Source organism: Mesocricetus auratus, unplaced genomic scaffold (genome assembly GCF_017639785.1).
Source record: "Mesocricetus auratus isolate SY011 unplaced genomic scaffold, BCM_Maur_2.0 Super-Scaffold_100014, whole genome shotgun sequence".
Taxonomy (NCBI): domain Eukaryota; kingdom Metazoa; phylum Chordata; class Mammalia; order Rodentia; family Cricetidae; genus Mesocricetus; species Mesocricetus auratus.
Window position 1 is genome coordinate 7,201,070 of NW_024429197.1, and position 12,352 is coordinate 7,213,421.

The following is a 12,352-nucleotide window of genomic DNA, read 5'->3' on the forward strand; positions in this document are numbered from 1 at the left end:
GGAGAGAAGGAGAGGGAGAGAGGGAGGAGAGGGAGAGAGGGGGAGGGAGAGGGGAAGGGAGAGGGGGAGTGGGAGTGGGGAGGGAGAGGGAGGAGAGGGAGAGGGGGAGGGGGAGATGGGGGGAGAGGGAGAGGGCATTTGAAAGGTCCAGCTGGGGGCCATCCCCTCTCAAGAAGTGAACTTTATTGCAGCGAAGGGCGGGGCAGGAGTTCGGTGGGGGAAGAAGGGATCTGTGTAATCGAGAAGGCAGCACGAGTTTATTCTATTTACTGAGCACCTATTATGTTCCAGGTAGTTCTAGCATCCAGAAGGGAGCCCTCCTGGAGAACTCAGTGTGTCCTTGGCATGTGGGCAGTGGAGGAACCGAAAAGTGAGTGACTGCAGCACAGGGATGTGGAGGAAAGGGGTGGGGCTTAGTGCCTAGTTGCCAAAGCCAGCTTTTTCTTTCTTTCTTTCTTTCTTTTTTTTTTTTGGTTTTTTTTTTTTTTTTTTTTGGTTTTTTGAGACAGGGTTTCTTTGTATTGTTTTGGAGGCTGTCCTGGAACTCGCTCTGTAGACCAGGCTGGCCTCGAACTCACAGAGATCCACCTGCCTCTGCCTCCCGAGTGCTGGGATTAAAGGCATGAGCCACCAACGCCCAGCTCCAGGTTTTTCGTGACTGGAGCTTTTGGGAGGGCTGTTGGCCTTAGTATGAAGAACCCTAAGAATACATGTCCAACCTTATTATGCAAATGAATCTCAGGAGGTCCCCATCACTGATACTCTCCCAGAATGCAGTCAGCATCCTTATACCCCCTCTGCCCACCTGAGAGGTCACCTGCACACAATCATGGCACGCAGCTGCCACTCAGCATGCCTCCCTGTGAGCTTTGGGTGCAGGAACGGAACTGACACTCCAGAGAGACCCAGCATTGGTGGTAAACACTCCATCCTTTACTCTCCAAGGGACAGATGGGATGCATTTCCTAACTCACTATGCTCCTGCCTCCGCCCCGGAAGGCTGAAATTACAGCTGGGTGCCACTGTGCTGGCATCCTTTATGCTCCTGTGTGGATGTGTTTGGTACCTGTGCTGAGCAGAGACTGATGAGCGCTTTTCTCGATTGCTGGCCATGCTACTACTTGAGACAGGGTCTCTCACTGAACTTGGAGCGGGCAGCAAGCCCCGGGGATCCCCTAGTATCCGCTTCCACAGAGTCAGGGGTATGGGAGTGCACTGCCTGCCTGCCTTTTTACCTGAGTTCTGGGGATTCGAACTCACATCTTCATGCTTGTGTGGCAAGCACATTCTCAGCAACCTTCTCCTTGCCCTCCTTTATTGTTTGCTGACCTTGTTTCACTTCTCTGCCCATTATGCTTCCAGGAGTCACCTCACAAACTACTTTGCCCAAGTCATCACCTCAGGGCAATCACGGGACCCTGGGATTGTCCAAACATGAAGTCCTCACATACTCCAGTCCAGTGTGCTTTCCTGCAGGGCTTCTCAGACTTAGTGCCGACAACATTTTGGACTGGCTAACTGATTACCATAGAACGGACCATTACCATGCAGGTGGATGTGGTTTGAGTGTGTTTTCTTACATGCCAGGGCCTTGATTCCTGATGTGGCAATGTTGAGTGGTGACCGAGCCTTTAAGGGGTGGAGCCTAGGGGGAGGTAATGGTGGTACTGCCTTGGAAGGGGTTGAAGCTTGAATCTCAGAAGAGTGGGTTCTTATAAAGCAAACAGATCTCCACACATAGGTGTGAACTTTCCACTTCTCTGCAATGTTGTGACAGTCAGGGAGCCTTTTACAGGGTGTTCATGACATGCTGTTTGGACTTTGTAATCTCCAGAATCCTAAGCCAAATAAAACCTTTTGCTGTACAAAGTGCCCAGACTCCAGCATTCTACTACAGCAACTCAAAACGGACAAAAGACACTGTGCTGGAGGACGCTCCGGGATGCACCCTCTGGTTGGAAACATCTGCCATACACATGTCTCCTGGAGCAAAACTCCCTGCCTGTACTGTGACCACTACTCTTTACCAGCCCTGTCCCTCACCAGGGCCAGGGAAAGAATCCCAAGTCCCAGAAGTCCTTTTTCCTATTACTCTTTAGAACCCATAGATGAACCAGGAGGATCCATCCCTCCCCCCAAGAATCCTTTACTAGAGATGAATAAAAGAGTAAGTCTGAGATGAACAAAAGCTGATCACCCTGGGGGCTCAGAAGCAATTCTGCTTCTTTAGGATCAAGGACCATCCCAGCCTCCAGGGTGAACAGTTCAACTCCTAGCCATTCACTGGGTGAACTCTGGTCGCCCGCATTTGGCTTGGTCCACCCCTGTAGGACCTAGCACCAAGAGGCTATAAAACAGAGCTGTCCATGGTTGCTGATAGCATTGGCTTTGTAATTGTGGCTGAGCAATGGTGGGATTTCTGTTCCTGGGAAGCAGACTCTTGAAGCTTCTCTTATCTTCCCAACTCCTTTTTTCTTTCTTGGTCCCTCACTTTCCCTAGACTGGAAGGCTTCTGGTTTGATCGAGAGAAAAGTGAGAGAAGTAGGATCAGTCAACCCAGACCATTCCTTTCTGTCCTGCTGAATCGAGGAGGCAGCTAGACAGGTGAGTCGTACTCTACTTCCGGTTCTACTTCCTGGCTGAGGAACACAGTACAGTCTCGGGGAGGGGGGGTGTCAAGGCTGCCCCTCTAAGGGAGGCATTTGGACTACTTTGCCTGTGCAGCACAGGCTGTAACAACTGTAATGATCAGACCAGGGGTGTCCGTCCTCTGCAGCCTGGCTCTGTTCCTTCCAAGTCAGTTCTTGAGAGCAGCTTTCCAGCAAGGGGCCACACCTGTGGGATGCTTGCCTTATTCATGTGGCAGCCACAGTGCCTAGCAAAGGTCTGGACGTAAAGCTGGAATTCATTAAAGGAAAATACCAGACTGATAAATAGCCCCTAAGATAGTGCCTGGACCTAATTGATGGTGAGCGGGTTCCACCCTTGTAAGGAGAACAGTCCTGGCCTGGTGAGGATTGAGGGCTGTGTAACGGAACCCAGCTCAGGCAGCTCAGATCTAACTTCAGGACTGCCTGGTCCAGGACATCAGCCCCAACAAAGAAGGGCCAGTGTCCTTGGCAGGGACACGGTCCAGGGAAGGTGAGCTCCCAGTTCTGTGGGCTCAAGTCCCCAGCTCTGAATGTCGGGGTCCAATGTGGGCCATGAGGGGTCAGCAAGGAGCTAGTCATGCAAAAGCTGCAGAGAACTTGCCGGTTGAACCCCGGTCTTTGAGCCATCTCCTTCCGTGAGGCAGACCTGAGGAAAGAAGGACGAAGCTGACACTTTTAAAGCTCCTCTTGCATCTTCTCTGGGAAATGGCTCTAGCTGGGCTTCACTCAGCTCTACACAGTTCTGGGCTAGAGCGGGGGGGGGAGGGGGGCACCAGGCTTTACAGTGGCCATCTCCGTTCATAGTGTCGCCACCATGGCGAGAGGTCTCCCTCCCCTCTATGCCTGCTCTTGACCAGCTCTACAACCCAGATACCTACACTTCCAACCACACTCCCAGGGCTCCTACCAGAATGTTCCTTCTAGACAGGGGCTGCCGGGCACAGGGACTGTCTTCCAGACTCCGACCTCCCCGTCTGTAGGATCGAGTGCTCTCCGAGCTGGAAGGCAGGGATGGCCAATGTCACCCTGCTGCCCAGAGCCCCTCAGAGGGACTCAGATAGACAAACAAGGCTGGGGTAGTGTTAGAGGGGGAACCAGAGTCCACCAGACTCCTAGGCTGGGTCATCACAGGCCCTGGATGTCTGGGCTCTGAGGATGTGCCCAAGTCCACTTCTCCCCAAACTCAAGTCTAGACAAAAAAGGTTTGCAGAGAAGAGAGACAGTTGGATTGACAGGTGAAGATTTCATGAGGGTTTAAGAAGGACCCATGCAGGAGGGGCTAAGCTTTTTCTCCTCCCACCAACTTCAGCAACCCAAGCCCCAGTCTCCTCCTTGGCTCTCCTGGCAGACCTGACAGCAAGTGATAAGAAGAGGAAAAGGTAAGCCACCCTTCATCCAGGTCCAGCCTACAACTGGAGTCCTAGAGTGAGAAGACTATGACCCAGGCTTCAGACAGGTACTGTTCAAAGGTAGAGAAGCCAGCACATGCCCAGAGAGGTCAGGAGGCACATTGGGCAGCATGGCCAGCCCTTACCAACCTGAACTTGACTGGGTGATACACCTCAATTGGGGTGGTCCCAGGTGCTGGCCCAGGTCGGGAGGTGCCTGGTAGCTCCTGGAGGCCTTCTTCAGGGCTAGACGGGGCTTGGCTCAGCCCCCCCAGCTTCCACAAAGCTGGTGAGGCTGGATGAGGAAGATGCTGGACTGCTTGGGTTCTCTGAGGCTTCAGGAGACTCTGATCTCAGACTGGGAGTGTCAGAGCAATCTAGAACCACAAAGTGATGTGGGTTTTTTTCTTTAAGATTTATTTATTTATTTATTTATTTATTTATTATTTATTATAAGTACAGTGTTCCACCATGCCAGAAGAGGGCACCAGATCTCATTATAGATGGTTGTGAGCCACGATGTTGTTGCTGGTAATTGAACTCAGGACCTCTGGAAGAGCAGCCAGTGTTCTTAACCTCTGAGTCATCTCTCCAGCCCGTGATGTTTGTTTTTTAATTGCTCCCTGTGATAAGAAAGTAGGAATGTGGGGCTGGAGAAGTAGCTCAATGGTTAAGAGCACTGGCTGCTCTTCTAGAGGACCTGGGTTCAATTCCCAGCACCTACATGGTAGCTCTTAACCATCTATAATGGGATCTAGTGCCCTCTTCTGTCTGATGGTCTCTTCTGCCATGCAGGCATATGTGCAAATAGAGCACTAATAGACACAAATAAATAAATCTAATAAAAAAAGAAAGTAGAAATGTTTCTCTCTCCCTTTGCCTGAAGGAGAGGATGGTAACCCTAAGGGAACTCTGACGGCAGGATGGGCTTGCCGCCATCACTCTTCCTTGCTGTTTTCACAGGGTCTCAAGGAGCCCAGGCTGGTCTTCACCTCAGCATCCAGGCTAGTGTGGTCTTGAACTCCTGATCTTCCTGCCTCTATCTGGGATTGCAGGCATGTGACAGCACACTCAGCTCTGGCGTGCACTCGCAGCTCAGTGCCCCACACAGCGAGGAGTCCCTCAATAAATGGCATGATCATAATACTTCCGGGTAGCCAACTATACCTCCACTGGAATGTCCTGCTCGCCCTGGAAGTATGGTCCTAGAAGAGTTTTTGACGGGCAGGGGTGGGGGACTGTTCTCATTCTGGCTCTGAGAGGTGGCTGGTCCTGGGCTAGCAATGGTCTCATATGTCTTGTTGCTGATGTCCAGCCTCCCACTGCTCCAACAGGCCTTAGCTGGGGGCTTCACGGGACAGTGCTGTGGGGACAAGGCCATCTTGGTTTCCACAGTTCAACCTGCCCCTTCCCACAGCAGGCCCAATATGGCTCTTGTCTGGTGCCATCCAGAGGGGAAGGGCTGGGCCTACCTTCTCATCCTCATCCTCCTCACTGTCAAAGCCATGCTCCATGGAGTGCCCCCACGGGTAGTCCATGTGGAGAGGAAAGGTGAGGGTCCCTGCTTGTGCCTGCTCCAGCTGCCAAAAGCAAAGGCTTGCCATGTATGAGGGCCGATAGGGTGAGGAAGGGTTGGAGGGCGGCCTCTGTCCTCGAACTCACCAGCTCTTCACATTCCTTGTGGCATTTCTTCCTGGCAATGTCCAGAGCTGTCTCCCCAGCATCATTTACTGTGGAGGGTAATAAACCCAGGGACAACAGTCAAAGTCAAGGCAGCTTAGAGGTTAGTATGGGCCTCGGAATTGGATTGTCTGGGTATGAAAACTGACTCTCTGACTTCCTAGCTGTGTGGCCTTAGGTGACCTACTCAACCTCCCTGGGTCTTAACTGTCTCCTCTGTAAAATGAATATGACACTTGAAACTATCTGACCAGGCTGTAAGGATTCACTGATAAACAGTACAGATCACGGGACCAGATACATGTTACACAGTAAGCTGGGTAACAGTTACATCACTAGTGTACCCAGATTCAGATAGGATTTAGTTTGCTCCATCCATACCTTTTGGCAGGCTCACTAGCTCTGTGAGACTCCCATTTTACAGGTGGGAAAGCTGAGGCTCTAGATATGAATGACAGCCCCCACCCCTGAGAAGCCACTGAGGAGCTCAGAAACAAGCCAGGAGTAGGACTATGCCTGTGAAGAGTGTGCCTGTTGTCAGTGTTTGGGTCTGTACGGGCAGGAGGCCCCACATGGGGCAGTCAGAAAGGGAGTCTGGAGGAGGCCGCAGGCCGCACCTGTCCCCACAGGAGCTCTCCCTTTCAGCAACAGCTTGAGGCAGTCCAGCTGGCCGTGGAGAGCAGCCAAGTGCAGCGCGGTGTTTCCATCGGCGGCCTTGGCATCCAAGTGGCCACTGCAAGGAGAGGGTTGCGGGAGGTTCAGGGAAGGAAACGAGCAGGCAAGGGGGTCAAAATCCCAGGGGAGAGGGAGGGACCCGGAGGGCGTGGGGGCACAGGGAGGTTGCTGATGGCAGACAGGCTCTCACCCATTCTGGATGAGGAAGTCCACTAGGGGCAGGGAAGCCTGGCTGGCGACTCTGATGGCCAAGTGCAGGGCGAGCTCTCCAGGTGCCTGAACACACACATGCTTGAGTTTCCCGACAGCTGCCCTCTTGAACCCTTGCTACCCCAGCATCTCTGCTTATGAAGTGGTCAGCAACCCCAGAGATGAGACCGTATGGACAGACCCCCCTCACATTAAAGAAACGTGAGAAAGCCCAGGCTGTCCCTTCATGGCGTCCTTCAGTGGTTCCTCCTTGCCCTTTCGAGCAGGTGTCCCCAAATCTTTATCGGGCTGGGGCTCTCCTTTTCTCCTACTTTTTAGTGTGTCCATGCTGCCCACCTTACCCAGGAACTGTGGTCCTGCTGCCCACCTCATCCAGGAACTGTGGTCCTGCTGCCCACCTTACCCAGGAGCTGTGGTCCTGCTGCCCACCTTACCCAGGAGCTGTGGTCCTGCTGCCCACCTTACCCAGGAGCTGTGGTCCTGCTGCCCACCTTATCCAGGAGCTGTGGTCCTGCTGCCCACCTTACCCAGGAGCTGTGGTCCTGCTGCCCACCTTACCCAGGAGCTGTGGTCCTGCTGCCCACCTTACCCAGGAGCTGTGGTCCTGCTGCCCACCTTACCCAGGAGCTGTGGTCCTGCTGCCCACCTTACCCAGGAGCTGTGGTCCTGCTGCCCACCTCACTCAAGCACTATGCCCTCACTGTCACCTGTGATGATTTCAGACATGCAGTTGAGGGACGGCCTGCCCCACCTCCACTCCTGCTAGGGGCTAACTCAGGGCCTCACAGGCTAAGCTCACTATGCTCCATCACAGAGCTGCACCACAGCCGAGGACACCCAGCTGTTTTGTTTTTAAAAGATCACCTTCATTTCTTTTTACAACTTCACGTGCATGAATATTTTGCCTGCATGACTGTGCACCACATGCATACGGTGCCCACAAAGGCCAGAAGAGGGTACTAGATCTCCTGGAACTGGAGTTACAGACAGTTGTGAGCAGCCATGTGAATCGTGGGGATTGAACCCAGGTCCTCTGAAAGGGCAGCCAGTGCTCTTAACCACTAAGCCAGGGTCATAACATCCGGTTTTTAAATGCCCAATGAGTCACAGCCACTTCTAAGATCATCCTGAAACCCTTCCTCATAGATATATACCACCAAAAATACAGCGTCTTTCACGACTCTAATTGGACCTGCCCTTTCCCACTTTCCAAGGCTGTTGTTGGCCCATGCTATAGACAAGGAAATAGGACTCAGAGAAGTGAAGCAACAGCCTTGGGTCACACAGCTAATAAAGATGCGGCCGGGATTCCCAGCTAGGTCGGCTTGGCTGGAGTTATTTTCTGTCCATTTAATGTGTGACATTTGAGCAGATGGTAGAAAGTTGTGACAGCTAGAGGGGGGATCTGATGAATATACACGTGCTCATGAGCTAAAAGTGGCCCTGGGAGGGGGCTCTCACCTGCCCATCAGGCCCTGGCAGCAGCTGTCCAAAGTCCTGCCCATTGGCAAAGGCCTCCAGTACAGACAGGAGGTCCCTGTTGCAGATAGCTGTCCACAGCTTCTGGGGCTCAGGTGTGGACTGGCGTGCAAACCTGTGTTCCACATACTTGGCCACAATGTAGTTCCTACGGCTGCTCCTACCAAGACAATAGACAACAGTAATTTCTGGAACCACCCTCTAGGAGGATCTGGTGTCCTGGTAACTTCCAGGTCAGAGGGCTCTGTTCTCCCCAGCCTTCTGACCCCAGATCCCTCAGGCCCTGGGAGCCAGCACGTCCACTCATGCCCTTACATGTCACTCTCAGCAGAGGGCTTAGGGCTCCTGTGACAGGGCAGATGGGCCTCCATGACTTCATTGAAGCGGGAGTTTCCGATGTTCAGAGCCAGCTGCAGACATAGAACAGTGTGAGTGTTGAGTCAGCAAGTAAAATCAGGTGTTAGGACAGAGCCCCTGGAAGGGTTCACCCTTCAAAGTCCAGTCCTTCTCCACAGTTGCGCAGGTGCCGCCCCTACCAACACCACTCTGGTTACTTTGGATCTATTCCCAGTTAGCCAAGCTCGGTCTCCCAAGCCCAGCCCCACACTCCTAACATTCTCTCTGACCCCTGACCCTGCTCTCACCAGCAGCTCTGAGGAACTCAGGAGGTCCAAGGTGAGAGACTGTATTCGGGAGAAGCGCACGCCCAGCTCGCGGTGGACACCCGAGCACTGGATGCAGGTGAGCACCCCCAGGTTGGTGCTGAGCCACGTGGGGTCTGCAGAGGAGCACAGCTAAAGCCTACAGCCCGGAGCCCCTTCTCCACACCTCCACCAAACCTTCCCCACTGACCTGCAGCCCCGCAGTCGCAACAATGGCCATTCCCCGGCCTGCTCTTCACCTCAGCAATGAGCATCTTGGTGAGGTCCTGGGGCTCTGCATCCAACCTGGTGCCACCCCAAGACCACGGGCCGCCACTGGGCTCCCCATTAAAGGCGCTACTCAGTGCTTCGTCCTTGCTGTTCTGCAGCACAGATACCCATCTGTACAGATGGGATAGGAGGATTGGGGACGGGAGACGGGTGTGGACCGAGCTCCCTGCCCCCACCACTGCTGGCCCAAAGCCCACACTCACGCCTCACACTCCAGCTCGTCCTCTGCGTGGAAGTGGTATGTACGGTTGTCTGTGGGTGACAGAAAAGGGCATCAAGCACACAGATCCTGCAGGCCATCCCCAGGACAAACACCTATGTGACCCTGAGATCGGGCCCTCCTAAGTGTCACTTCCTGCAGAAGCCATCTCCAAAGCAAGACCCCAGCCAGACTCTCTGTATGAGCCTTGGATCCAGGGTCAGCCCATAGCACACCCCCCCATCCAGCTCAAGCACAGCATGGCCCTTACCTCCAGCTGCCACCCCACTCTAGTTTCCTTCCTTCCTACCTCTCCCTCTTCACCTAGCCCTGCCAGATCCCAAACTGATGTATCTACGACTTTAACCATACGGCACCCTGCCTCCAGACCCCCACGGGTCCCGACTATTGGGGAACAAAGTCTAGACCTATGAGGGGCAGCTCCAGGCCTTGCCTCACTGCTCCTGTGGGAAGTCCCTTGTAAGAGCGATGGGGGAAGTCTGCATTTTGCTTCCAAGCCTCCCGCCCTGCTGACCTCCCCTCTTAAATGCTACAGTCTCTGGGTCTCTCAAGGCTAAATGTGAATGCTCTCCTCAAACAGCCCTTAATTTCCTACAGCAGGTCAGGTCTTCCAAGGGTCTCTACATGTGCCTCTCTCCTCTGGACACCCCGCCCACAATCTTAAGAGTCCTGGGTCTCTTCCTCATTCCTTCCAAGAGGGATCCCTGAAGACTAGAGCCTTTAGAGAAAAATGAGACAAAAAAAAATGTAGCCCAGGCTAGCCTAAACTCCCCATGTAGCTGAGGGTGACCTTGAACTTCTGATCTCCCATGCTGGGATTATGGGCATGCACCACCATGCCTAGTTTTATGTGGTTCTCCGCACAGAACCCAGAGTTCAATGTGTGCTAGGCAGTGTGAGCTACATTCCTGGCCTGAAAGGGCAGCTCCTTCCCAGCCTGCCCTCACCTCCCTTAAAGCCAGGCACCAAAGCAGTGGTAGCCTTCGGCTATTTAGTGGGACTGGATGCCGATCCCTGGCTGCAGCCTCTCAGAAGGAGCCCTGGGCAGGGTGGGGCTGGCGTAGGCTACTCACGGGTCACCAGGTCGAAGCATGTTTTCTCCTCAGGGTTGGGCCTCACTTGGCAAGTCAGCAGGGTCAGCTTCACCGGGGGTCGGTTGATCTGTGGGAATTTGAGGGTGCAGGACACACATGTTACCCTCTGGGCCTCTGAATACCTTGCCTCCTTTCTATTTAATAATCGTGAAAGTCCTGTGCCTCCAGGAGAGGGGATGCGGATCCTAAGCAGGGATCTCTAACGCTGGACCTAAGGGTTTGGCAGCTGTCTGCTCAGAACCCCTAAGGGGCCTCACCATGCTGTGCGAGATGGTCAGGCAGCCATACTTGACTCCACACTTCCTCTTCTGCCAGACTCTTCGAATCCTAAAGCCCAGAAGGACAGAAAAAGTGACCAGTGGCTCACATCTAATTCCCCTGCATCGGAGAGCAGAATCGATGACCTCTTCCTTCCCACTCACTGTCACCACCACACTTGGCCTTCGAGAAGCTCCTAGCATGAGGGGGGACGGCCTCACGCTTTGGAATTCCTCTTCTAGAGGATCGGTATGACTCTGGTACCCCAAGAGCTAGCCTGATGGAGGAAACACAACTCATGGCCTTACTTATTTTGTGTGTGAGGCCAAGGTACACGAATGGGTGGGGGCAGAGGATAACCTGAGGGAGTCAGTGTGGTGCTTTGAATGAGAATAGTCCACATAGGCTCATGTTTGTATGCTTGGTCCCCAGTTAGTGGAACCGTTTGGGAAGGATTGGGAGGTGTGGCCTTATTGGAGGAGATGGTTGTGTCGCTGGGGGTGTGGTCTCAAAAAACCATGCCATTCCCTGTATGGTTTTTTGTGCCTTGTGCTTGTTGGTGAGATGTGATGCCTGCTGCCATGCTCCTTGCCATGATGGCCATGGACTCACCCTCTGGCACTGTGAGTGCCCTATAAACTCTTTCTTCCATACGTTGCCTTGGTCATCGTGTCTCTTCACAGCAACAGGTAAGTAACTAATACAGTCAGTTCTCTTTCTACCACATGGGTTCCCGGCATTGAGTTTGGGTGGTCAAGCATCACAGTAAGTACCCTTACGTCTAAGCCAGTGGCTCCCAACCTCCCTAATGCTGTGACCCTTTAACATAGCTCTTCATGTTGTGGTGACCCCCAACCATAAAATTACTTTGACTGCTACCTCATAGCTGTAATTTTTTGCTACTACTATGAATAGTAATGTAAATGTCTGTGTTTTCTGATGGTCTTAGACGACTCTGAAAGGCAGCAGTTCTCAACTTGTAGGTCGCAACTCTTTGGGGGTTGAATGACCTTTCACAGGATTAGCCTAAGACCATCTGCATGTCAGATATTTACACTACAGCTCATAATAATAGCAAAATTAGTTATGAAATAGCAATGAAAATAATTTTATGGTTGGGGTCACCACAACATGAGGAACTGTATTAAGGGGTAGCACTATTAGGAAGGCTGAAAACCACTTCCTGAAGCGGTCGTGACCCACAGGTTGAGAACCACTGCTCTAAGCCATCTCATTGGCCCCCCCTTTTTTTTGTTTGTTTGTTTTTCAAGACAGGGTTTCTCTGTATTGTTTTGGAGGCTGTCCTGGAACTCACTCTGTAGACCAGGCTGGCCTCGAACTCATAGAGATCCACCAACCTCTGCCTCCCGAGTGCTGGGATTAAAGGCGTGTGCCACCAAAGCCGGCTCTCATTGGCCCCTTTCTAAAATGAAAAGTTAATGCCAGGAAGCAAGGTGTAATTGATGCTTTCATTTCTAGGCATATACAGTGCACTGTATAGAGGGCAAGGATGAAGGTAAGTCTTAACTGCTGCTAGACAGCAAACTCATGGATATCCCCTGCCTCAGCCTCCCAAATGCTGGGATTAAAGGCATATGCTGTGGATGGTGCTATTGCTGCAATTCTTGAAGAATAACCTTTAGCAAAGAGTCACATGCCCAGTTCTCCTTTGATAACTGTACACCATCAGACTGTACAAAATGGCCCACAGGAATATAAGGACAATAGTCACTGGGGTATCTTTTCTAACCTTCATGTCCTGGTT

The 12,352-nt window shown here is 52.6% G+C and overlaps 1 protein-coding gene and 1 long non-coding RNA gene across 2 annotated transcripts in view; one reads left to right on the plus strand and one right to left on the minus strand.

Annotated features, from left to right (window-relative positions):
• The first annotated feature begins 2,466 nt into the window (after window positions 1-2,466).
• LOC110342935 lies at window positions 2,467-7,922 on the plus strand. Its single transcript, XR_002385117.2, has 3 exons — window positions 2,467-2,604; window positions 3,961-4,030; window positions 5,003-7,922. It is a non-coding gene; the product is annotated as an uncharacterized LOC110342935 (long non-coding RNA).
• The window catches only part of Asap3 (ArfGAP with SH3 domain, ankyrin repeat and PH domain 3), a 37,801-nt gene continuing 28,058 nt past the window's right edge, over window positions 2,610-12,352 (minus strand). Inside the window, 16 exon segments of the mRNA XM_040756341.1 lie at window positions 2,610-3,297; window positions 3,559-3,649; window positions 4,190-4,311; window positions 4,313-4,416; window positions 5,207-5,402; window positions 5,512-5,619; window positions 5,702-5,769; window positions 6,337-6,452; window positions 6,585-6,670; window positions 8,066-8,243; window positions 8,399-8,493; window positions 8,728-8,861; window positions 8,936-9,126; window positions 9,219-9,267; window positions 10,309-10,396; window positions 10,587-10,656. Of these exon segments, the coding sequence (XP_040612275.1) occupies window positions 3,223-3,297; window positions 3,559-3,649; window positions 4,190-4,311; window positions 4,313-4,416; window positions 5,207-5,402; window positions 5,512-5,619; window positions 5,702-5,769; window positions 6,337-6,452; window positions 6,585-6,670; window positions 8,066-8,243; window positions 8,399-8,493; window positions 8,728-8,861; window positions 8,936-9,126; window positions 9,219-9,267; window positions 10,309-10,396; window positions 10,587-10,656 (1,771 nt within the window). The 3' untranslated portion in view covers window positions 2,610-3,222.